Source organism: Diabrotica virgifera, chromosome 3, assembly GCF_917563875.1.
Source record: "Diabrotica virgifera virgifera chromosome 3, PGI_DIABVI_V3a".
Taxonomy (NCBI): Eukaryota; Metazoa; Arthropoda; class Insecta; order Coleoptera; family Chrysomelidae; genus Diabrotica; species Diabrotica virgifera.
In genome coordinates, this window is record NC_065445.1 from 45282028 (window position 1) to 45305283 (window position 23256).

A 23256-nucleotide genomic window follows, 5' to 3' on the forward strand; every position below is an offset into this window, starting at 1 on the left:
GTATGTATACATAAATAGCATAGGGCATACGCATCGCGTATATGATGTAGGTATAGCGCTGCTTTTTGCATGTGGAAAAAGCATTGAGCTCGTAATTTATTTACTATAATAAGTTTTTACTTCTGTCGGCACCCCCACGAGTGCCTTCAATTTTGTTATGTCGGTCTCTGAGACGGACGTTAGCTTTAATGTTCAGAAAACCTATGTTAGTTTATGCGGATGGTTAATATAAGGGCAGTCCGTAAAAAATCCATCCTTATAAAAACTCAAAAACACCAGATTCAAACAAGGCAAGTTAAGTACATGAAGAACAGTGCATATTTCAAAAATCTCACGATTTGAGTGAGGTGTAAAGAAATGGGCGAGTCACAAAGTTTAACAAAAAATAAGCGAATATTTCTCGAAACGAACATCACATAGAAAAACTGAAAAATATTATGATTGTGTTCAATATTTTTAAAAAATCTGTCGAATTCCTATAAACACGCCCCCATCACAGAGATGGGGTGGGTGGTTACTTTAAAATCTTAAATAGTATCCCCCATTTTTATTGCAGATTTGAGTTCCTTACTTAAAAATATGTAACTTTTATTCGAGCTATTCTTCCGAATTATGGATAGATGGCGCTATGATAAAAAAAAACGATTTTTGGAAATGGAAAATAAAATAAGCATGGAAAATCCCCACTAAAATGAAAAACTTAACTCTACTTTTTTTGGTTTTAGGACTAAATTTTCACAGCCCAATAGGTCCCAATGACGCTTTAATAACTACAAATTTAGCATCTACAGCTCCGTCCTTAGAAGGGTAGTTAAAAAGAGAAAACTTTTTTTAGTTGTTTGTCTAGAATAAATTCATTAGATGACTATATAGTACATTCTTTCACGGTTTTTGCTGTAAATTTTAAAGAACCGCTTGCACGATGTGTGCTTTTGCCTTGGGGCTGAGTTTCACCCCATATCGGGGGTGAAAAAATGTATGTCCAAGGTAAGTCCCGAAATGGATAAATTGACTAATTTTAAGCAAATTTTGTTCTATAGAGTTTTTTCACCAAATCAATACATTTCGAGTTATTTGCAAGTGAATATATTCATTTTTGAACAAAATAACCACGTTTTTAGACGGTTTTTCGCAAATAACTCAAAACGTAAGCATTTTGTCGAAAAAATATTCTTAGCAAAACTACAGCCTATAAAAAGTGAAAAAAATGGTGTATATATTAGGTCTCTATACCTAGCAAAAGCAGAGTTATAGCTAATGAAAAATAGGTTCATATTCGAAAAATTCCAAATAGAATAATTCAATGTGAAATATCCAAATAATGAAGTATTTTTGGGAAAAACATTTTAACTTTTTTAAAGTGTTTAAAAAAGCTTTATTTCTGTTTTTATAAAAAAAATTAAGCATCAAATCTAAGCAAGTTACGCTCAAAATAAAGTTGGTCCCTTTTGTTTTGGCAAAAAAGATCAGGAAAATCACCCCCCAATTAGCAACTTTACTATCACGTTTATTCTTTGACTTGTTAGCTATGTGTATGCCAAATTTCATGTCAATCCAATTGGTTCTTTAAAATTTAGAGGTTTTGCAATATTTTACCTTTAAACAACGTACTAATTTTACGAGTATTTTTAACTATATGTACAGTTGAGTCCGCGAATCTTTACCCGTGCGTCATCATTTAAAGCATACGAAATAAGTTGATGATAAGTCGCAAATTGAAATTTACTAAACGCAACAGCAAGTGACACTAAGTAACTTGCTGCCGCGTTTAGTAAATTTCAATTTCCGACTTATCATCAACTTATTTCGTATGCTTTAAATGATGACGCACGGGTAAAGACTCGCGGATTCAACTGTACTAAGTTTTAACTATATATAATGAAACAATTTAAAAACATCAACTGATTAATTTTATCCAATTGAGGCAATAAATTCGCAAAACCTTATGATTTATTTCAAAAAGTTGACCTTCATACAATTAATAAATTTCATATCTGCCATCTACCAATCAGTTGTTTGTTTTGAGATAATGCCATTTTAAAAATATCTCTTGACTGAAACTGAAATGTCTAGAGTCATGTGTCTAGTCAAAGCTATTGTGATTACTTGTATTCTACTAATTAAGTTGGACGGAAGTGATAGCATACAAGAAGTAAATCAATTTGATGATGGAGGTTCTAATATTCTTGTAGCTGTTGTTCAGGTAAATACTGTGTTTATAAGTACAATTTTTTTGTACATTATTTGTACATTACAATTTAAACATTTATCAAAATGTAACGTTGTATATTACAGTAAGTACGAGCTCATTATAAATAAATGTGAATATTTCTTTTTCTTTATATCACCAATATACTAGCTTGATTCTCTTTGATTTTTTGTTAAATAACTTTATTAGTCAATCTTTTCCGTAGACGAACAATACTCATGCTATCTTGGCAACCCTGAGGCGAACTACCGAAATCGATCATTGCATGTTACCAACCACGTTGGTCGTACGAAGAATCCTCTAGATATATTGCAGTTAAAATGTCCTGACATTAAAAATCAAAACTTTATAATAACTTGATATTGCCAAAGTACACAAGGGAAATAAGGCAAAAATATACCATGTTCGGGACACTTGAGCAGCAAATGGGTTTTTTCGGTACTATATACCTAATATACCGGGTGTCCACTTATATTTTCCCCCATTTTAACTGCCTATAACTTCTAAACGGCTCAAGATAGAAATATGCGGTTTTCGCTGAAATGTTTTATTTTAGTAAAAGTTTTGTCTGAATGGATTGAATTTTTTATATAGCTTTCAAATACGAAAAGAAAAATGGCGGATTTTTGAAAAAAACATTATTGACTTTTTTTAATGGAACACCCAGTATATTTTTTTGTAAGTTGAAAGAAAGGTTATTCACCTATCCAGCATATAAAGTTTCTCAAAATCGGTTGTCAAATAACTGAGTAATTAATTTTTAAATTGAGCGGTGCAACGTGGATATCACATACCTAAATAACATAAAATATAACTAAGCAAAATGATATTATGTTATGTGATTCCACATTGCATCTTTCATTTTAAAAATTATTTGCTCAGTCATTAGACAACCGATTTTAAAAAGTTTAATATCGCTGGATAGGTAAATGACCGTTTTTTCAAGCTACAAAAAATATACTGGGTGTTTCAATAAAAAAAGTCAACAACGTTTTTTTTTAAAATCCGCTATGTTTTATTTAAAAGCGACATAAAATATGGTTATTTACCTAAAAACTTGAAAAAACGGTCATGTCCCTATCCAGCGATATAAATTTTTTTAAAATCGGTGGTCAAATGACTGAGCAATTAATTTTTAAAATGAGAGATGCAATGTGGAAATCACATAACATAATATATCGCAATTTTTACAGAATGAATCGATTTGCTTGAAAATTTGAGAATAAGTAGTGGATAGTTCAAGGATCAAAATCTATATGATACCAAAATGCGCTTTTACCATGGGGGTGGTTGCCACCCCATGTCCGGGGTGGAAATTTTTTATTATATTTTGGCCTCAAAAGTTGATAAAAACGTTTATTCTAAACAAAAAATGTTCTATACATTTTTTTGATAATATTAATAGTTTTCGATTTATTCGCTATCGAAAGTGTTAGTTTTATATAAAAAAAATCGTACTCATTTACGATTTACTCAATTTTTGCCATAGAAAAAATTTTTTCAAACCAAGTTCTTGGGAATTAAATAACCTACAATTCCATATTAAAACATTTTTTCTTATCTCTGTTGCTAATCTTTCTATTCTGAAGAAAATGGCTTTTTTTACCAAACTACAAAAATTCGTTATTCGCTTTTAACTCTAGTTTTTTTAAAAACTAATCATTTTAAGCCACTCAAACTTCTAAAATATATTAATAATACATAAATGAAGAAGAATGAATAAGGCCATAGAATAAAAACACCGCCAACTTACATTATTATGCTTCCAAATGGATTTCTCCTTTTTTTTTTTAAATATATTGATTTTTTAACCGTAACTTTTTTCATTTTTATCTTAGAACGTTTGTTAAAAAAAATTTTGTAGGTTTCTATAAGATCTATAAGCATATTATTATTAAATCTTTCAAAAATCCTCAGTCGCAAAAAGAGGTGACTTTGAAAGGGTTGGTAAAGATGGTTTTTGCACGTTATTACAAGATTTATTTGTCAATTGCTCACTGAATTTTTGCCGTAGAAAAAATTTTTGCGAATCAGACTCTTCGGGAATAAATAAGCTACATTATCATTATTAAACATTTTTTCGTATCTCTGATGCTAATCTTTCTATTCTGAAGAAAACCCATTTTTTTCCAAAGTACAAAAATTCGTTATTCGCTTATAACTCCATTTTTTTTAAAACCCATCATTCTAGGCCAGTTAAACTTCTAGAACCTATTAATAATACATAAGTAAAGAAGACCAAATAAGATCAATGACTAATTTTAATTAGGGTGGTGATTAGCGCGGTTGATTCCGATCACTTATTCGCTGAAAAAAATAGGGACTGATATTCTTTTCAGTATAATTTCCTATTTTTTTTCCTATTTCTGGAGATAGCTATTTTTAAATACTTTAAATTATTTTGAACAAGTTATCCTCGAAGAATGCATAGTTTCTCCGTCTTTTGACTTTAAAACTACAATATTTAACATTTGACGAAGAAGAGGTAACATATAATAAGTATAGCTCGATTACTATTGGTCCTAAAAAAATTATAAAAAACGGTTTTGTTTATTTTTTTAAACGGTACATTTTTGTTAAGTAAAGTTGTTTTGATAAAACGAAAACTTTTGGAGTTATTAGCAGAAAACTTATTAAAAACATTGATTTTTTCGATATAAAATTAACACTTTCGATAGCGAATAAATCGAAAACTATTAATTTTATCACAAAAATATATAGATCGTTTTTTGCTTAGAATGAATGTTTTTACCAACTTTTGTTGTCAAAACATAATAAAAAATTTTCACCCCCCAGATGGGGTGGCAACCACCCCCATGGTAAAAGCGCATGTTGGTATCATATAGATTTTGATCCTTGGACTATCCACTACTTATTCTCAAATTTTCAAGCAAATCAATCCATTCTGTAAAAATTGCGAGGTTTTGTCCTATTTTAAGTTCATTACTTGGACTTATATCAATTTGCTTAGTTAGGTTATTTAGGTATGTGATATCCACGTTGCACCTCTCATTTTAAAAATTAATTACTCAGTGATTTGACAACCGATTTTGAAAAACTTTATATCGCTGGATAGATGAATGACCTTTCTTTTAATTTACAAAAAAATATACTGGATGTTCCATTAAAAAAAAGTCAACAACGTTTTTTTCAAAAATCCGCCATTTTTCTTTTCGTATTTGAAAGCGATATAAAAAATTCAGTCCATTCAGACAAAACTTTTACTAAAATAAAACATTTCAGCGAAAACCGCATATTTCTATCTTGAGCGGTTTAGATGTTATAGGCAGTTAAAATGGGGGAAAATATAAGTGGACACCCGGTATTATAAATACAAAAATGTCCGTCACAGCTTGGACGATAAATTTAGTTGTTAACAAATAAGTGTCAAAAATGAGAGTTTTTTCGTTTAAATCGCTACAGGTAAAAATAGGGTCATTAAATGTCTTATTTATAATATTTTTCTTTTAGTAGATGACCCAAGGTTTAAAATAGCATTTTTTGAATTTTGATCCGATTATTTGTTGCGTCAGATATTGCAAAATAAAACTAAAATTTCGAAAATAAAAAATTTGCTATAACTTTTGCGAAAATAAATTTAGGACTTTCATATTGCACGAAAAGTTGAATCAAGAAGTCCATACAATGCACAAAAAATTTTAAGACGATGCGTCAATTAGTTTACATTTTATTCAATTTGTTTTTCCCAAAGAGCTTTTCTTTCGCAATGTTATTGTTCAGAAATTATAACGATACACCAGTTATGTGAAAACAACATGAAAGAATAATAGTCATATTTTCAAAGCATTTAAAAAAATCATTGGAAAGGCATTTTTATCACTCAGAAAACATTTTACTAAAATATAATCATTTTTGGCTTATAAACAATTTAAATAACTTTGTTAATATTGACTGTAGGCTTAAACTGCAATGGAATTTAAAAACTGGTATTTTTATACTAATTTTCAAAGAAAAACTTTTCGCCTAGGTTAATTACGGTCAAAGTTAGCCACTTTTTTATTTATTTGACGGCTACTTTGTTTATGACTATTAAGCAACGTAACTAGAGCCATTTTGAAATTGAAGATATATACGTTATGTGTAAAAGTTTGAGTAAACTTTGAACCTCAATAGAGTGGTGAATTAATTCATAGTCGGTGGAGGGGAATTACGAAAATACGTGCACTCAAAAAATGAAAGGGATTCTGCAAACATATGCTGCGATTAATATCGCTGGAACTTGTTGATGGATTTTGATCATAATTTTTTTAATTTGTATGTACCCGTAGTCTTATAGAGTACGTTATTTATACACAACCCCACCTAAAACTATAAAATGTTAGGGGGAACTCCACTTATCACTCAGGGATATGCAAAATAGATTACGAACGATTTTAAGACCTACCGAATATAGATATATAATTTCATAAAAATCCATCAAGCGGTCTCGGAGGAGTATGGAAACTAACACTGTGACAGGAGAATTTTATAGATGTTAATATATAGATGGCTATTATCACATAGGGGTTGGTGATAGAAGAGTGAAAATTAATATAAAGGTTGTATGTATTTTTTAATTCTACATCATATAAAGTTAAGGTAGGTAATTTTGTCCAAATAATTAAAAAAAGTGTCAGGGTGGCAACCCCCCTTATAACTATGGGTGTAAAAAATAGATTAAAACCTCTTCAACGCCCTACAGGATAAACGTGTAAAATTTTGTAAAATTCGGCCAAGCCGTTTCGGAGTAGTATGGTAACTAACACTGTTACAGGAGAATTTGATGTATATAGAATATAGAAGTAACTGCGAATTAAATAATAAAAGTGGCTAACTTTGAACCTAATTAACCTAGACAAAAAGTATTTTCTGAAAATTCGTATAAAAATACCAGCTTTTGAAATCCTAAAGTAGATTTACTCTGTAGTCAATATTAACAAAGTTATTCAAATACTTTAAAAACATAACTATTATTCTTGCATGTGGCTTCCACAGCATTGCTATGCCATTATTATTTTCTGAACAATAACATTGCGAAAAAAGCTCTTTGCGATAAACAAATTGAATTAAATTTAAACTAATTGACGAGTCGTCTTAAAATTTCTTGTGGATTATATGGAATGTTTGACTCAAATTTTCGTGCAATATGATAGCCTTAGGCCATTTTCGCAAAAGTTATAGCACATTTTTTATTTTTGAAATTTTAGTCTTATTTTGCACTTTCCGAAACAAAAAAGGACCGGACCAAAATTCAAAAGTGCCATTTTAAACCTTGGCTCACCTACAAAATTATAAATAAGATATTTAATTACCCTATTTTTACCTGTAGCGATTTAAACGAAAAATCTACCATTTTTGACACTTATTTGTTAATAACTAAGTTTCTTGTCCGAACTGTGACAAGCATTTTTGTATTTATAATGTATATATTAGGTATATAGTACCCAAAAAATCCATTTGGAACCTGGCTGGTCAAGTGTCCCGACAAAAATCTTATTTCTCTGGACTAAAAAATAATAGAATATTTAGAGCTAGGTTTGTAGTGTTTAAATTTTCCTAAGTCTTAATAGTTCTAAAGATTTTTGTTGGCGCTGTACCGTTCTATATTATTTATTGAGTTTTCATACCATTAACTGCCCATCTTTAGCCTAGTTAGAAAAATGTGTAATATTTCTGCCGATAGTAGCTTTCTTTCTAGTATATAGACAGTTTTTTTACCCATAACAAATCATAATTTTTGACAGTCTAAATAAGTCAGGAAATAAAATTCTAAATTATTTATCCTCTGAACTTTTTAAGTTGGAAAAATAAATAGTCGAGGAAATGAAGCTGAAAAATGGCAAAACCTCGCAATTTTTTCGTCCAGCATCGATTTGTACAAACATTTGGGATTGGGCTCATTTCACCCTCTAGTTCATTTTCTATATTGAGCCGTTTTACGCTTTTGGTTTTTTAAGGGTGAAAACTACCCCTAATTGTAAAAAATTTATAAAATAACATTTTAAACTTCAATATTGTCAACATTTGGTTCTTATTAGTTACATAATGATTGTTTTATGCTTTAAGATATAATATCATAATATTTCAACCCTTGAAACCACCCTTGTTGGAGCTATATAAAAAAATTTACTTACTCTAAAAGAATAATTTCGGCTTGCATCGATTTACATAAAAATTTGGAATTAGGATCATCTCACCCTGTACTTCATATTCTATATCATGCTTAAGGGCGTTGATTATTTTTAGGGGTGTAAACTACCCTTGTTGGAGCTATATAAAAAAAATTTACTTATTCTAAAAGAATAATTTCGGCTTGCATCGATTTACATAAATAATTGGAATTAGGATCATCTCACCCTGTACTTCATATTCTATATCATGCTTAAGGGCGTTGATTATTTTTAGGGGTGTAAACTACCCCTTATTTTCAAAAATTATATAAAAACATTGTAAACTTTAATATGGGTAAAATTTGGTTTTGATTGGTTAATTAATGATTGTTTTATACTTTAGGATATAATATCATAATATTTCTACCCTGAAAAACCACCCTTAATAACATTACAATTTTTATAAGTAGATAGTTTAACAGATCTATACAGAAAAAAAGTAGAATTAAAGAATTACAAAAACATTTATTTACAGAAAATACGAATTTACAAATATGTACAAATACAAATACAAATAGTTTTTTAGTCATCTTCCAGTATACGAACCGGTTCTGTCGTATTATACATACATTGAAAATTATCCATAAGCGGACTATCCGAATTTTTCGAAAAAAAAATTCGTTTTATAAACATAGTTCCTTCATTTTTGGCGATAAAAAGTTTATTCAAAAACATATTTGTAGGATTTTTGAAGAGTTATAAGACTGTGTAAACTAAATTTCGTAAGATCCCTTAGTTTTTAATTAGGGTGGGTTTAAAGGGGGTGTTTGCTCGTAAATAGAGGTTTAAACAGCTATATCTCGCTAATTATTCACTGTAAGGAAAATCTATGTACAATGGAATTTTAGTTATTAAAAAAGCTACAATTTAGTAGTCTATAATTTTTTTCGGATCTCCAGTATATTCTGAGATATTTTGAAGTAAAAGGTGAAAAATGGGAAATTCCAAAAAAATAATTTTTCTTTAAACTCCAATTTTTCTAAAATGAGGCCTTTTAAATAGGTCAAAAATCTTGGGTGCATTGATAATACAAATATAAAAGGAATTACAGACAGGTGAAGACCAAGTTTTAATTAGGAGGGTAGTTAGGGGATTGTTTTCACTGATTTTTTCATAGAGAAAAGCAGGTACCGACTTTTTTTGATCATAAATCGCCTAATTTTCAGGATAGAAACTTTTTATTATTAGTTTTTGAGAGACCTAATTGTATACTTGTAAAAATATTATTTAAGTTTTCCTCGAAAAATGCAAAGTTTTTCCGTTATTTTACTTTGAATATTTTAAATTATGCATTTGACGAAAAAAGCTAATTTTTAACATGCCGTATCTCGGTTTGTATTGGTCTTAAAGATATTACAGAAAAAGAATTTGGTTTTTGTTACTAAAAGGTACAATTTTAATATCTACAATTTTTTTGATTAAATGCATATTTTTCAAGGTATTCTCAAAAAACCCTCTAAAAAAGTCGATTTTTTCATCGAAAAACTGTTATTTTCAAGCGCGAATAACTCGAAAAATATTAGTTTAACGAAGAAAATGTAAAAACATTTTTTTCTTGGAATCAGTCTTTACATCGTCTCACGTAGTTAAAATGTAATAAAAAATTCCCGCCCCCGAGATGGGGTGGCAACCACCCCAAAGGTTTTAGCGTACAGCGGCATGATATAGAAAATGATCCTTGGACTATTCCCTACCTTCTGTGAAAATTTCAAGTAAATCCATGCTGGACGAATAAATTGCAAGCCAAAATGCTTCATTTCCTCGACTAAAAGCATAACATAGTAGCGAAATACTCGACCAGGGAAATCTAAATTGCATTTCACGTCCTGTCATTCACTGTGATAAAATTTTTAGAGAACTATTTCCTTTAATATCCACCAAAGATGAATAAAGTATAAACAAAAAGAAAAGAAAAGATGGTTCAGAGTTTTGATTACAGTACATAGCCTCTACTATGTGCTTATACGTATTTTGGAATAACCCTTTACTCATCGGAGCACCTGGGTAGAGGCACTGAACTGAAATCAAATCCTTTCATCCTTTCCGGGTAATTATCAAAAAAATTACCAAAGATGCTACTATCAACATCTATCAATCAAAAGTCTAAATACTGTTGGGAATTAAAGTTAATAAATGTTAGGATAAATAATTTCGAATTTTATTTCCTGTCTTATTTAGACTTGGATTCATAGATGGTGCTAGTAGCATCTTTGGTAATTATTTTGATAATTACCCGGAAAGGATGAAAGGATTTGATTTCAGTTCAGTGCCTCTACCCAGGTGCTCCGATGAGGAAACGGTTATTCCAAAATACGTATAAGCACATAATAGAGGCTCTGTACTGTAGTCCAGGAACCGAAGCTTTTCACCTCGCAATTTTTACAGAATGGATCGATTTGCTTGAAAATTTCAAAATAAGTAGTGGATAGTCCAAGGATCAAAATCTATATGATACCGAAAGGCGCTTTTACCATGGGGGTGGTTGCCACCCCATTTCGGGGGTGGAAATTTTTTATTATATTTTGATCACAAAAGTTGGTAAAAACATTCATTCTAAGTAAAAAACGTTCTATACATTTTTTTGATAAAATTAATAGTTTTCGATTTATTCGCTATCGAAAATGTAAGTGTTATATCGAAAAAATCAATGTTTTTAATTGTTTTTCTGCTAATAACTCCAAAAGTTTTCGTTTTATCAAAACAACTTTACTTAATAAAAATGTACCTTTTGAAAAAGTACATAAAACCGTTTTTCTTAATTTCCTTTAAGACCAATAGCAATAGAGCTATAGTTTATTATATGTTAGCTCTTCTTCGTCAAATGCTAAATATTGTAGTTTCAAAGTCAAAAGACGGAAAAACTATGCATTTTTTGAGGACAACTTGTTTAAACTAATTTAAAGCATTTAAAAATCTCTATCCCTAGAAATAAAACAAAGGTCTCTAGCTCAAAAATTAAGTGACTTATAATGAAAAGAATGTCAGTCCCTATTTTTCTCAGCGAAAAAGTGATAGGAAGCAACTCCCTAATCACCACCCTAATTACAATTCGTCATTGACCTTATTTGGTCTTCTTTATTTATGTATTATTAATAGGCTCTAGAAGTTTGACCGGTTTATAATGATTAGTTTTTAAAAAAATGGAGTTAAAAGCGAATAACGAATTTTTGTAGTTTGGAAAAAATGGTTTTTTCTTCAGAATAGACAGATTAGAATCAGAGATAGAAAAAAATGTTTAAATATGAAATTGTAGCTTATTTAATTCCCAAGAACATGATTTGCAAAAATATTTTCCACGGCAAAAATTAAGTGAGCTATTGACAATTAAAACTTGTAACAACATGCAAAAACCACCTTTACCAACCCTCTCAAAGTCACCTCTTTTTGCGACTGAGCATTTTAAAAAGATTTAATATCAATAGGCTTAAAGAACATGCAAAAACCTACAAAATTATTTTTTACAAAACTTGCTAAGATAAAAAATAAAAAAGTTACGGTTAAAAAATCAATATATTTTTTTGAAAAAAAAAGGAGAAATCCAGTTGGAAGCATAATAATGTCAGTTAGCGGTGTTTTTGGTCATTGACCTTATTTACTCTTCTTTGTTTATGTATTATTAATAGATTCTAGAAGTTTGACTGGCTTAGAATGATAGTTTTTATAAAACTGGAGTTAAAAGCGAATAACGAATATTTGTAGTTTGGTAAAAAATCACATTTTCTTCAGAATAGAAAGATTAGCATTAGAGATACAAAAAAATTTCTAAATATGAAATTGTAGGTTATTTAATTTCCAAGAAGCTGGTTTAAAAAATTTTTTTCTGCCGCAAAAATTGAGTGAATCGTAAATGAGCCTATATAAAAAAACATTGATTTTTTCGATATAAAACTAACACTTTCGATAGCGAATAAATCGAAAACTATTAATTTTATCAAAAAAATTTATAGAACACTTTTTGCTTAGAATGAATGTTTTTATCAACTTTTGCAGTCAAAATATAATATAAAATTTCCACCCCCGAGATGGGGTGGCAACCACCGCCATGGTAAAAGCGCCTTTCGGCATCATATAGATTTTGATCCTTGGACTATCCACTACTTATTCTCAAATTGTCAAGCAAATCGATCCATTCTGTAAAAATTGCGAGGTTTTGTCCTATATTAAGCTTCATTACTTGGACTACTGTAATCAAATCTGAACAATCTTTTCTTTACTTTTAGTTTATATTTTATTCACCTTTGGTGGATATTAACCCGCCAGTGATCTCTCTCACGGTTTCAGAAAATTGCACAGAATCTTTTTTCTGGGAAATTATACGTTCTGTAGTTCCTTCTAGTCTCCTAACTATCCTCCCTCGACAATCTAATAGACTCGTCCGCTTAGATAGTGACTCAGTTGACCTAATATCACCCAATTGTTGAGTCAGCGCGCTTCAAGTGAGACATTCTCTCATCAAGCGAACACCCGCGTTACGAACTGTACTTAAAAACTAATTTTATTTTGGCACTTAAAACGTGAAATAGTGTAAAAAAATTGTAATTATTGTCATCAATCAATTTTTCCAGAGCATTCTTGTTATATTTGTGTGCTGTGCCGTAAATTATCAAGATACGGAGATTGATTAGTATTTGTTTAATTCCGATTATTTCTTTTTATTTTATTATATTATTATCTATATTATGTTATATCATTTTTTTCTTATTATTAGTTAATAAAAAAAGTTTAAAAGCTGTTTTAAAAATTTTATTTTGTAAAAAAGGCAAAATTTGGATATGTGAGAGAAAATCTCACGCGCGACCACTCGCGTAACAATCTACCTAGCGACCAATGCCGGGTTAAAGGAAATAGTTTTATAAAATTATTATCACGGTGAATGACAGGACGTGAAATGCAATTTAGATTTCCCTTTGTCGAGTATTTCGTCACATTATGCTTTATTTTTCCAACTTAAAAAGCTCAGAGGATAAATAATTTCGAATTTTATTTCCTGCCTTATTTAGACTTTTGATTCATAGATGGTGCTAGTACCATATTTGGTAATTATTTTGATAATTACCCAGAAAGGATGAAATGATTTGATTTCAGTTCAGTGCCTCTACCCAGGTGCTCCAATGAGGATACGGTTATTCTGAAATAGGTATAAGCACATAGTAGAGGCTATGTACTGTAATCAAAACTCTGAACCATCTTTTCTTTTCTTTTACATTATTTTCAAGTTTTTCCTTTTCTTAAGCACCCATCAAGAATGTTTATATTGCCTTTCAATTCCTAATTAGAATGCGTAAAATTATAGATAATACGCACAAACTATGGTTTGAGCAGAGTAGGTGTGGCTTATTAATTCCTTCCAATGGTTTTATTTTAGATTTATCGTCACGGAATACGAACTCCATATTCATTTTACAAAAATGATCCTCATTTTAACTTATCAATATGGGAGGGACTTGGTGCCAAACAACTTATGAATGTAAGTGTATTATTTTAATTACAACATTTAAAATAGGACCTATCTTAAAAAAATTTTAAATATATTAGGGCCGGTTGTTCGAACGCTAATCAAAAATGCTGAAAACATAATTATTGATTACAATTATGAAATTATTTAAACAATTATGTTAATAATTGTTATGTTAATTGATTAACTGATCTCATAATTATAATCAATTATGTTTTCAGCAACCCAACCAAAGTTGACATTGACAGTTGTGACAGTAATTAAATATTTGATAGTGATCATTGTTGATTAGCGTTCGAACAACCGGCCCTTAGAAATTGGTTTTAGACCGGGCAGTATCGTCGCCCCCGCTAGCGAAATTATTCCGATTCGATTTTTTTGCACAAACTTACTCAAAAATAGGTCTTTATAACATATCCACAGGGTGCCGGGCGGTGCCGTGGTCGAAAAATTGTTTAAACAATTTTTTTAAACAAATTCACAAAAATAATTTTTTCATTTCGAACAATATTTTTTTAGATAAGTTAAGTCATTGTGAGCAAAAAAGGTCTCTTGTGATTTTTCTCTAAAATTGATTGTTGTCGAGTTATATGCGATTAAAAATTTGAAAATGCGAAAATGGCCATTTTCAAGGCTTACTAACTCGATTAAAAATTATTAATATGAAATTCAAAAAGTGGTCAAAGCAAGCTTCAACCTCCTTCTTCAAGGTCCTGAGGAGATTTTTGTCAATATTTTATTATAAAGCTGTTATTTTTAATTATTATCAATTAGCGCTATAGTCCAGGATTTATCGTCGCCCCCGTTTGTGAAATTATTCCGATTCGATTTTTTTACACAAACTTACTCAAAAAGAGGTCCTTATAACATATCCACAGGGTGCTGGGCGGTGCCGTGGTCGAAGAATTGTTTAAACAATTTTTATTAACAAATTCACAAAAATCATTTTTTCACTTCGAACAAATTGTTTTTACATAATTTGGGTTATTCTGAGCAAAAAAGGTCTCTTTTAATTTTTCTCTAAAATTGATTGTTGTCGAGTTATATGGCCATTTTCGCATTTTTCAAATTTTTAATCGCGTATAACTCGACAACAATCAATTTTAGAGAAAAATCACAATAGACCTTTTTTGCTCAGAATATTCCAAATTATGTAAAAACAATTTGTTCGAAGTGAAAAAATTATTTTTGTGAATTTGTTTAATAAAAATTGTTTAAACAATTTTTCGACCACGGCACCGCCCGGCACCCTGTGGATATGTTATAAAGACCTATTTTTGAGTAAGTTTGTGCAAAAAAATCGAATCGGAATAATTTCACTAACGGGGGCGACGATAAATCTTGGACTATAGCGCTAATTGTTAATAATTAAAAATAACAGCCTTATAATAAAATATTGACATAAATCTCTTCAGGAACTTGAAGAATAAGTTTGAAGCTTGCTTCGGCACTTTTTGAATTTCATAATAATAATTTTTAATCGAGTTGCCTTGAAAATGTCCATTTTCGCATTTTTCAAATTTTTAATCGCATATAACTCGACAACAAGCAATTTTAGAAAAAAGTAATAAGAGACTTCTTTGCTCAGAATGACCCATATTATCTAAAAAAAATTGTTTGAAATCTGTGAATTTGTTTAAAAAAATATTGTTTAAACAATTTTTCGACCACGGCACCGCCCGGCACCCTTTGGATATGTTATAAAGACCTCTTTTTAAGTAAGTTTGTGCAAAAAAATCGAATCGGAATAATTTCGTTAGCGGGGTGACGATACTGCCCAGTCTATCTTGAACAATTTTAAAACGCCTAGCCATGTAAGCGTTATACATTTTTTTACTACAGCCGCTACATCCAGTAAAATAACCATTCTAATTTACCCGTAAAAGAAAATTAAAAAATAAATAGATGAACAAGAACTTCTTCTTCTTTCCAATTTCTTCCATCTTTTTCTATCTTGCGCCAACCTAATTCACTGTTTTCCTGTCTTCATGCTTCTTGTTATACCCCTTGGAAAACATAATATTTTAAGAGAAGGGACTCAAAAATGTCATTATTGGCATTATAACAAGTTAATTTGATTCAAAACAAGTTTTTGATAAAATTTTATAGTGTAGAAAACGTTAAAATACCTTTTTTACATTTTTCTAAATTCCCAAAATACATCATAATAGATTTGGCTGAAAATTTGCCCACAGATAGCCAAGACATAGGACTTTAAGTGGTGAGAAGGATTTGAAATATGTTACAATACCAAAAAAGTAACATGCAATATCATAGTCAAAAATATAGGCGTCTAATGTAAGTACAATTAACTCGAAAATATCGACCTCACGACAAAAACTGTTAAGAAGAAATTGTAATAATTTTAAATACGATTTATTTGGAACAATTTAAGTTCCTAACATTTTTGTCTAAAAGTTAAAAATGGCGGATATATTGAGCAAAACAGGTTCTCCTTTAAAATCAAGATGGCGGCGAACGTAACGGTGGAATTCATCCACGATTTTAAATTTACACTACTATTGAATCCCCTAAAGATCAGATAATAATTTTGGGCAGCTCGGCATGTAAGGTCAAATGCTATCTCTATTGGACTAATATACTTTTGAGTCTGATATTACTGCATGTATCTTTTTTGGTATTGTAATATAACTCAAATACTTCTAACCACTTAGAGTCCTGTATTTTGGCTATCGGTGGGCAAATTTTCAGCCAAATCGATAATGATGTATTTTGGCAATGGAGAAAAATGTAAAAAACGGTATTTTAAAGTTTTCTGCACTACAAAATTTGATCGAAAACTTGTTTTGAATCAAAATAACTTGTTATAATGATAACAATTGCCATATGATAACATTTTTGAGTCCCTTCTATTAAAATATTATGTTCTTCATTGATACTTTACGATAGAAAATGCAAATTTGTTTAAGTAAACACCAAATAACTGTAAAATCGCATAAAACAACATTTTGAGAAAAAAAGAAGAAGATTTTTTGACCTTAAATATCTTATTTTTACGTCCCGCAGAAGCTATATATACCCTATTCCACGAGTATACGTCTGTTTTGGATTACTTCGACAACGAATATTTTACTGTGCAAAATAAGAATAACGAAAGTAAATTGCAAATTACATTGTTGTTTATTGGAATAATTATCAGCGTCATTTACTTTCGCACTTCTTATGTTTCACAGTAAAATATTCGTTGTCGAAGTAATCCAAAACAGGCGTATGTTCGTGGAATGGCCCATACCAATTTCCAGACAAATCGGAAATTCAAAATTTTTTGCCTGAGCGATTTGACATGGAATGTACCTTATATAATACTTTATAAAATATTTTAGGAAGGAAAACGTCAGCACTATTCGCTTGGTCAATTTACAAGACAGCGGTATGCAGACTTTTTACCGGAAAGGTACGACAAAGATGTAATAACCGCATATACAACAGACTCCGACAGAACCCACATGTCAGGTCAATGCAATCTATATGGATTATTCCCAGCAAAAAATGACCAGATTTGGAAGGAAAACTTATCATGGCAACCAATTCCTTTGCAACTTGCAGATCCGAATATTTTGTACTCTGAACCTTATCAATGCGCCAATTATGTACAACTTGTGGATGAAGTATGGAAGACCGAAGAATACGCAGCTGTTAATCAAAAATACAAATCCACGTATGAATATATTTCTAAGCATTCTGGAGAAAACATAACTGACGCACTTTCTACATGGAATGTGTTTGACTGCTTGGACACTGAACATAAACTTGGACTGCAGCTACCGGAGTGGGCAAATACGATTTATCCGGAACCTTTGACTTATCTAAATGCACTAAGCTACAAATCTTTTACTGGAACTACGTTACTAAAACAGCTAGGTAAATCTTTAACTTGATATATTTTTGAATAGTACATTCTTTCACGATTTTTGCTCTAAATTTTAAAGAACCGCTTGAATTGACATGAAATTTGGCATACGCATAGCTTACATGTCAAAGAAAAAAAGTGATATTAATTAGCAACTTAAATGAAATTAGTCGTATTACCGCTCCACAAATTATTTTACTTATGTTGTGTTTATAAGATCTTTAAGTTTCATCGATTCAAAGTTCTTATTTTTGAAAAAATTTGGTTTCAAAGTAAAATTTTCAAAAATTTAATTTTGAAAAATACCTATGCTTTTTTCCAAAATAACATAAAAATTGTTAGAGATACCAAAAATTTCAAAAAACAAAAAAAGTCTGCATTGCTTTTCTGAATATTCAATATTCTTTTGTTTTTCTGTCAGAAAAAAAATTGATTACGATTTGGTGTTTCTAAATTTGCATACATTCGTGATCTGTGACTCGTTGAACCCCTTTTAACTACAGCCCTTTCAAAAATACGGACCTTATACCGATGAAACTTACAGATCATATTAACAATACATACACGAGTCAAGAAACTTGTGAAGTCGTAGCGATTAAGTTCATTTGAGATACTAATTAGGAGGTGATTTTCCCAATTTTTTTACCAAAAAAAGGGAATAACTATCATTTTGAGCGTAACGTGTTTACTTTTGGTGCTATTTTTTTTTTATAAAACAAAAATGAAGATTTTTTTAAACACTTTAAGTAAGTTGTAATGAGCTGTCCCCGAAATTTTTGTTTATTTCACGTTAAAGCATTCCATTTGGAATTTGACGAATATGAACCTATTTTTCATTAGCTATAATTTTGCTTCTGCTGGGTATAGAGACGTGATATATACACCATTTTTTTTTTAATTTTTTTACAGGCTATATTTTTACTAAGAATGTTTTTTTCGATAAAGTACTTACTTTTTGAGTTATTTGCGAAAAACTGTCTAAATACATGGTTATTTTGTTGAAAAAATAAACATATTCACTGGCAAATAACTCGAAAAATATTGACTTAATGAAAAAACTCTATAGAAAAAAAGAATTACAATTAATCACTTTATCCATTTCCGGACTTACTTTGGTCGTATATTTTATCACCCGCAAGAGGGGGTGAAAACCACCCCCAGGGGAAAAGCACACATCGGCACAATATCACTTTTTTTCTTTGACTTGTTAGCTATGTGTATGCCAAATTTCATGTCAATCCAAGCGGTTCTTTAAAATTTAGAGGTTTTGCAATATTTTACCGTTAAAGAACGTAATAAAACTAACTGAACATACTACAGGTAGGTATCGTGACATTTTGACTTCACTATTTTCCAATACTCCTGTTTTCCTCTTTATTTTCTGTTTTTAGGCCGGCCGGAAATTCTAAGGATTTGCTTTTAGCAGAACATTTTAAACTCACCTATGAGCATTAGATATTTCTCCTTTTGAGAGTTTAGAACTCGGCAGCAAAGAGAAAAACCTTGGTTATAAAATGATCTTCTGCTGATGCAAACGTTCAATGACTAACAATGTTTCTATAAGGGAAGGTCGTGTACAGATGTAATTGTTCTTCTTAAGATGCCGTGGATTTCTGCGTAGGCGTCCACGTTACATTGTCTTGTCAAGTGAGATGCTAGAGAGTCAGGATTAAATAATTCTGATTTTAGCATCATTAAAAAGTATTTGATAGCTGTGGATTCCTGTCCATTTTCGATTATTACGCAGCGATGACATTTTTCTACGTCCTAGACCACTCTTATCCATATCTTTTTTCAAATGTCAGTTGCTAAAAAGTGTATCGTTCTCTTCGTAATATGTACCCGAATTCTGCAGTCTTTTTATAATACTTTTTACATAATTATTAAAAAGTTCCCTATCATGGAAACCTGCTTTTCTTAATACTTCCTCATTTCTGACTCGGTCCGTCCATGATATTCTAACAGATTCAATATTCGTCATAAAACAGATTACAGAGAAGGCATTGCAACAGGATAGACCTGCTTTCATATGTTTGGTTAACTTAAAGAAGGCATTTGACGGAGTGAGATTTAAATGAGGTAATAATATTTATTGTAAAATACTTAAGAGAGGGTAAAATATAAGAGGGATTAGGTAACAAATCTTAAAAACATGGGTTGACATAAACAAGGTTGAACAATAAAACATAGGTTGACAAGGAATCCGGATTATACTCTGGGCTAATTAGCAAAATTCATGGAAAAGTTAATTATTAGCAATTTTATTGCTGGAATCGAATTATAAGATCCTATATATTAATAATATAGGTATGCAAAGTCCACAGATAGTGTGCTACTTTTTTATAAACAAAATGGTGCCGACAAATCGTATTTTTTTCAATTATTGCTCTATAACTCCGAATATTTTAACTTTACAACAAAAACACTCAAATAAAAATTCACCGCAATTAAATTCTGCCTAGAGATATGTTTTTCACGATTTGCTCCGACGAAAATTTTCCTCGGAAAATGAGGGTTTTCTTAACAAAAGCTCTAATTTTCAAATAAAGTTTTAGGTAAGTAATTATTAATCAATAATTAAATAACTTAGTGACATCAAAGCTTTCTTGGTATAGATTGTAATTCCAGAAGCCGCTAGCCGGTGAAAATTAAACCAATATTTTAGCAACAATTCAATTGTTAATTAACAATTTACTATCGCAATAATAACCAAAATAATCATGATACATGGATCAAATTTATAAAGATTATAAAGATGAGATGCTTATTTAATATTTTATCGACAAAATATAAATTTTTCTTTTTTTTTGCATAATCTTTAAATTTTGAAAAAAAATAGTTATACGCTGTTCTAATTAGTAAAGTACAAAGAAAGGTTATTTACCAGATTTAAACAAAATGGCTCCGACAAATCGTATTTTTTTCAGTCCGACAAATCTCAGAAGATTTTAATTTTACACCAAAAACACTCAAATAAAAATTCACCCCAATTTAATTCTACATAGAGGCATGTTTTTCACAATTTGATCCGACGAAAATTTTCCTCAGAAAATGTGGATTTCCCCAACAAAATCTCGAATTTTCAAATAAATTTTTTGGGCCAGTAATTATTTATCAATAATTATATAGCTTGGTGAAATAAAAGCTTTCTTGGTATAGATTATAAATTCAGAAGCCGGTGAAAATTAAACGAATATTTTATCAACAATTCAATTGTTAATTAACAATTTACAGTCGCAATAACAACCAAAATAATCATGAGACATCGATCAAACTTAGAAAGATTATAAAGGTGTGATGCCTATTTAATATTTTGTCGACAAAATATAATTTTTTAATTTTTTGCATTATCTTTAAATGTTTAAAAAAATTGTTATAAACAAATTAACATTTCTCAGAAATTGTTTATTATATTGCTTTAAAAAAATTTTCCAAGCATTTGCAAAAAAGTTATGAAATAGCAAAATAAATATACGATTTTTCCGTTGTTTATAATTTGTTTTAATTGTTTCCAAGCTTAAAAGTGAGTCTATGGTACAATCTAATTACTCACAAAGAATGTCAAAAATTAGTGTAATGGTTATATTTTAATCAAAGATTAAAAATACTTTTTTTGTAATTTTTAGCGCAAAAGTAGGCCTGATACAGAGTCGGAGCTAAAATGTTCACTCGAAGCGACTGACACGCAGCATACATTATTTATCAAAAGTGTACGTCGCGCGGCGATCGTCGCTCAGAGTGAAAATTTTAGCTACAGTACTGTATTAATCTACTTTCGCGCGTGTAAATTCCAAAAAAATATATTAATAATTTTTAATTAAAATATAACCATTAAACTGATAATCAATTTTTTTTGTAAATAATTAGCTTGTACTTTAACCTCACTTCTACGCTTTGAAAGAATTAAAAAAATTATAAACACCTTAGTAATCGTATGTTTATTTTGCTGTTTCATAACTTTTTTGCAAATGGTTGAAAAAAAGTTTTAAAGCATTCATTTTCAAGATACTTGAAATGCGCATTTTACCTATTTTTTAAAATTAAAATATAATTAAAACTTTCTGAGAAACGTTAATTTGTTTATAACTATTTTTTTAAACATTTAAAGATTATGCAAAAAAATAAAAAATTTATATTTTGTCGACAAAATGTTAAATAGGCATCTCATCTTTATAAGATTTCAAAATTTGATCAGTGTATCATAAATAGTTTGGTTCTTATTGCGAGCGTTAATTATTAATTAACAATTGAATTGTTGCTAAAATATTCGTTTTATTTTCATCAGCTTCTGGAACTATAATCTAAACCAAGAAGGGTTTTAAGTCACCAAATTATTTAATTATTGTTAGATAATTACTTATCTAAAACTTTATTTGAATATTAAATATTTTGTTGGGAAAATCCGCATTTTCCGAGGAAAATTTTCGTCGGTGCAGATCTGGAAAAACAATTAAAAAACAATGCAATGTCTCTATGCAGAATTTAATCACGGTGAATTTTTATTTGGGTGTTTTTTTTTGTAGAGTTAAAATCTTTGGAGTTATAGAGCAATAATTAAAAAAAACACGATTTTCGGGCGCCATTTTGTTTATAAAAAAAGTAGCACACTATCTGAGGACTTTGTACAAGAATTCATCTGTACTCAGTAGATATATCTTAAAAACACCCTGTAATTATCTACGATAATTACTTTCAGTTATTTATGTCATCATAACAATATTACAACCTTCATTCGATTATATAAATATTGTTATCCTAGATCACGATTCACTAATAATTGCAGAGTCAATTATAAACACTTTTCATGGTCGATGCTGAATAGGCATTTCTAAATATATAAACAGCAAAACTATAACAAGGGAATTCTTATTATTATATTAGACATTCGTCATTCTATTTTGTGATCAGACGTAATATTTCCACATTAAAGATAGTGTCTCTTTTTCTTCACGAGACGTTCTTTGGGTGCGGTGCTACCAGCTTATGCTCATGCGAGTGTAAATAAAACAACTCAACAAGTAAAAGCGTATCAATTATTCCACCCCTCGGATAAGGGATAACCACCCTCACCGGGAGCAGATAGCCTTAATGCCAGTGCTGTCATATGGCGATCCAAGACCAGGCGAGAACTCAGAACTAGCAGTCTAGAACGAGAAATGAGAAAACACGTCAATGTTCAGGCACCTAGACCACCTTAGACAACAGTGTGGTATGTAAAATGGATGGAGACATCAGGCCGACGCGGAGCTGAAAATGGAATAGTATGGAGATGGAACATCGTGGGACAATGGAAAATGGACAATGCTATGGAACGTGCAGCGAGGACTTGTGATACGAACAAAGACGTGTAAAAGTGGTAAGTCCATATTAGCTATTTTTATGGTATTTCCTGATTAATATAAAGTATAAAGTATAAACATTATGTGCTACCTTAATTACATTAATATATGTCTCAAATTTACCTATTTTTACTTAATTATTCTATTCTATTACCAATATTTATCAATATACCAAGATTTTTTTTTACCCTCATATTAAGTTATTACAGGAC

The 23256-nt window shown here is 30.2% G+C and overlaps 1 protein-coding gene across 1 annotated transcript in view; it reads left to right on the forward strand.

Annotated features, from left to right (window-relative positions):
* The first annotated feature begins 1906 nt into the window (after window positions 1–1906).
* Window positions 1907–23256, forward strand: part of LOC114342863 (lysosomal acid phosphatase) — a 37453-nt gene continuing 16103 nt past the window's right edge. The window contains exons 1-3 of the mRNA XM_028293669.2: window positions 1907–2203; window positions 13745–13846; window positions 17179–17716. Of these exons, the coding sequence (XP_028149470.2) occupies window positions 2066–2203; window positions 13745–13846; window positions 17179–17716 (778 nt within the window). The 5' untranslated portion in view covers window positions 1907–2065. The remainder of the gene's footprint in view (window positions 2204–13744; window positions 13847–17178; window positions 17717–23256) is intronic.